The sequence below is a fragment of the Octodon degus genome, unplaced genomic scaffold, assembly GCF_000260255.1.
Source record: "Octodon degus isolate 3935 unplaced genomic scaffold, OctDeg1.0 scaffold00101, whole genome shotgun sequence".
NCBI classification, from domain to species: Eukaryota; Metazoa; Chordata; class Mammalia; order Rodentia; family Octodontidae; genus Octodon; species Octodon degus.
In genome coordinates this window covers 5,355,284-5,358,036 of record NW_004524677.1, presented here as the reverse complement: position 1 = coordinate 5,358,036, position 2,753 = coordinate 5,355,284, and the positions used below count along the sequence as shown (strand labels likewise).

Sequence of the window (2,753 nt, the reverse complement as noted above, 5' to 3'; positions counted from 1 at the left end):
CCACACTTTAAAAACAGATTGAATTTGTCTGATTTGTTTTAGAAGTATATATTAGAAAGCATTCACAGGCAAGTGGGAATTCAGATGCAGAGAAGAGCTAGAGAATCTTTACGGAGAGGTCCTTCAGGGGGTAAGCGTTTCTCCTAGGAATTTGGGTTATTGTATTTGTAGAAACATTATCTCATTGTTTTCATTGGTATTAAGAATATTATACTTGAAATATATATATGCATTCTTTTTGACATTTGATTAGCATATTACTAAAACTGCTTTTTTTCTAAAACACTTTTAAGAGAGAAAGAAGATACACTGGCAAGTTCTAGAAGGATTCTACCATTTCTTCTTTACCCTTGAAGAGGCTTGAAAATTAATGGATAACCTTTCCCATGAAATTTTTTGAATGTCTTTTCTTATCTGGAAGGCCTTCTGTGGAGAATTACTAGGAGGTTGAATGCGTGCATCGATAAAATGGATCATCTTAAAGGATTGCAGTTCCAAAAATACATCAGCAGGACTGGACAGGTTTGGCATAATGAGATTTCTATTTTAGCTTGATTTCTGGAACTGAATACACCATAAACTGAGCTGCACAAGGTCTGAGAAAGAAGTTTCTCTTCTAAGACATTCTAGTTGTATATAACATTTTTCTCCTTCAAATCGTTTTGAAAAAATATAGTTATTAGCTTTCTGAGAAATGAAACTATTAGACATTCTCAACTTTTGATACATGAAGTAAGATAAAAAGCAAAAGTCTGTGTCATACTAAAAAAACAGGTTTAGAGAAACAGCCCCTTGGCAGCAAGTGGAGAAATCACGGCCTCTGCCCTGGTTGAGATGGCAGAAGCTCCTGGCGTTGCCTCACCTCCGCCTGGAACAGTGAAGAAAAAGAAGAGTCTGTCCATTGAGGAAAAGATCGACATCATAAATGCAGTGGAAAGTGGCAAGAAAAAAGCAGAAATCGCAGCTGAATATGGAATAAAGAAAAACTCATTGTCTTCTATTATGAAAAATAAAGACAAAGTTCTAGAAGCCTTTGAATCTCTGAGATTTGATCCAAAAAGAAAAAGACTGAGAACTGCTTTTTATACAGATCTGGAAGAGGCATTAATGCGGTGGTATCGAATTGCTCAGTGTCTAAATGTACCAGTTAATGGTCCAATGTTGCGTCTAAAAGCTAATGATTTTGCCCAGAAACTGGGACACAATGACTTTAAGTGCAGCAATGGTTGGCTGGATCGTTTTAAATCTAGGTACGGCTTAGTATTCAGAGCTCAATCTGCGGAAGCCACAGGTATACCAGTAGATCCTTCAACTGTGTGGTCCCAAAATGTGCTTCCTTATTATTTAAATGATTATCATCCTAAAAATGTTTTTAATATAAAAGAGACGGCACTGCTTTATAAAATGTTGCCTACGAATACATTTGCATTTAAAGGAGAAACATGTTCAATTGGAAAATTATGCAAAGACAGGATAACTTTGCTTGTTGGTGCAAACATGGATGGCTCAGAGAAACTTCCCTTGCTTATCATTGGAAAAAACAGAAATCCACATTGTTTCAAAGATATAAAATCATTGCCTGTGTATTACGAAGCTAACAGAATGGCATGGATGACCTCAGATATATTTGAACAATGGATGCAGAAGCTTGATGAAAAATTTCAAGCCCAGCAACGAAGAGTGGTGATTTTTGTTGATTCTTTTCCTGCACATCCAGAGGTCAAGAACCTAAAATCCATTGAATTAGCGTTCTTTCCATCATTTTTATCTTCCAAATTTATAGCCATGAAACAAGGTGTTATTAAAAGCCTGAAAATCAAGTATAGATACAATCTCATCAAGAAATTTTTAAACTCCGTTGAAAGTAGCACAGAGTTTACATTTTCACTGCTAGATGCAGTTGACACGTTGCATCTCTGCTGGAGGAGCGTAACCACAGAGACTATTGTCAGAAGCTATGAAGAAGCAGGATTCAAATCTCAGAAGGAGGAACATGACCCAGCAGATGGACAGAGTACCAGTGGTCTTGATCTGGTTGCCCACGCACTGGGGACAGGAGTGGAATTTCCAGAAGGCTTGTCCATAGAGGAGTATGCAGCCCTGGATGAGGACCTGGAAACCTGTGAGGCAGCAGCAGATGACAACTCAGAAGACACCGAAGAAAGCAAACCAGATGAGGCTGGATTTTACACTTCTGACGAGGAGGAGGAGGAGGACGGAGGAGCCCTAGAAACTGCACTGCCTTTACCATCAAAACATGAAGCAATAATTGCTTTAGACACTCTTAAGAAATTTCTCAGAAGTCACAATATGAATGATGAACTTCAGAATTCATTAGCAGACCTTGAAAACTTTATTAACTCTTTATCTGCGTAATTATTTGCTGTTTGACATCGGAAGAGTAGTTGCGTTTCCAGATGTTTTTATTAGGTATGTAAAGGTGAAATACTGCCTAAAGATGTAAAAAATGAAAAGCTAGTAATCTTTGGTTTAATTGCAAAAGCCTTTGGTCTGAATAGTAAAGGTCCCTGGTAGATAATTAAGTATAATTAAGTAAATTCTATAGCAAGATGGGGGGAGCAGGAAATTATTTTAGACACATTGTTCCTGACACGTAGAGTATGTGTCAAATATAAAAACTCTTCAACTGTCTGCTTCAAACGGTTGTTTTTTGAAGTTTAAATCATATTGTAGAATATGTTATCTGCTTAGTATCTAAGAAACAAAGTGTTGATAGCTTATTTTAAAAAGAT

General features: G+C 36.9%; 1 protein-coding gene across 2 annotated transcripts in view; it reads left to right on the top strand.

The window, feature by feature from the left end:
- The window catches only part of Tigd4 (tigger transposable element derived 4), a 12,580-nt gene that overhangs the window by 8,567 nt on the left and 1,260 nt on the right, over positions 1 to 2,753 (top strand). The window contains exons 1-2 of one of the 2 annotated variants that reach the window (XR_002822681.1): positions 43 to 130; positions 294 to 2,430. Coding sequence is in view for 1 of the 2 variants with exons in the window: in XM_023723652.1 (XP_023579420.1) it covers positions 835 to 2,376 (1,542 nt within the window). In the remaining variant the exon portion in view is untranslated. Of the gene's footprint in view, positions 1 to 42; positions 131 to 293; positions 2,731 to 2,753 lie in introns of those variants that run through there. The other variant, XM_023723652.1, reaches the window with a different exon arrangement.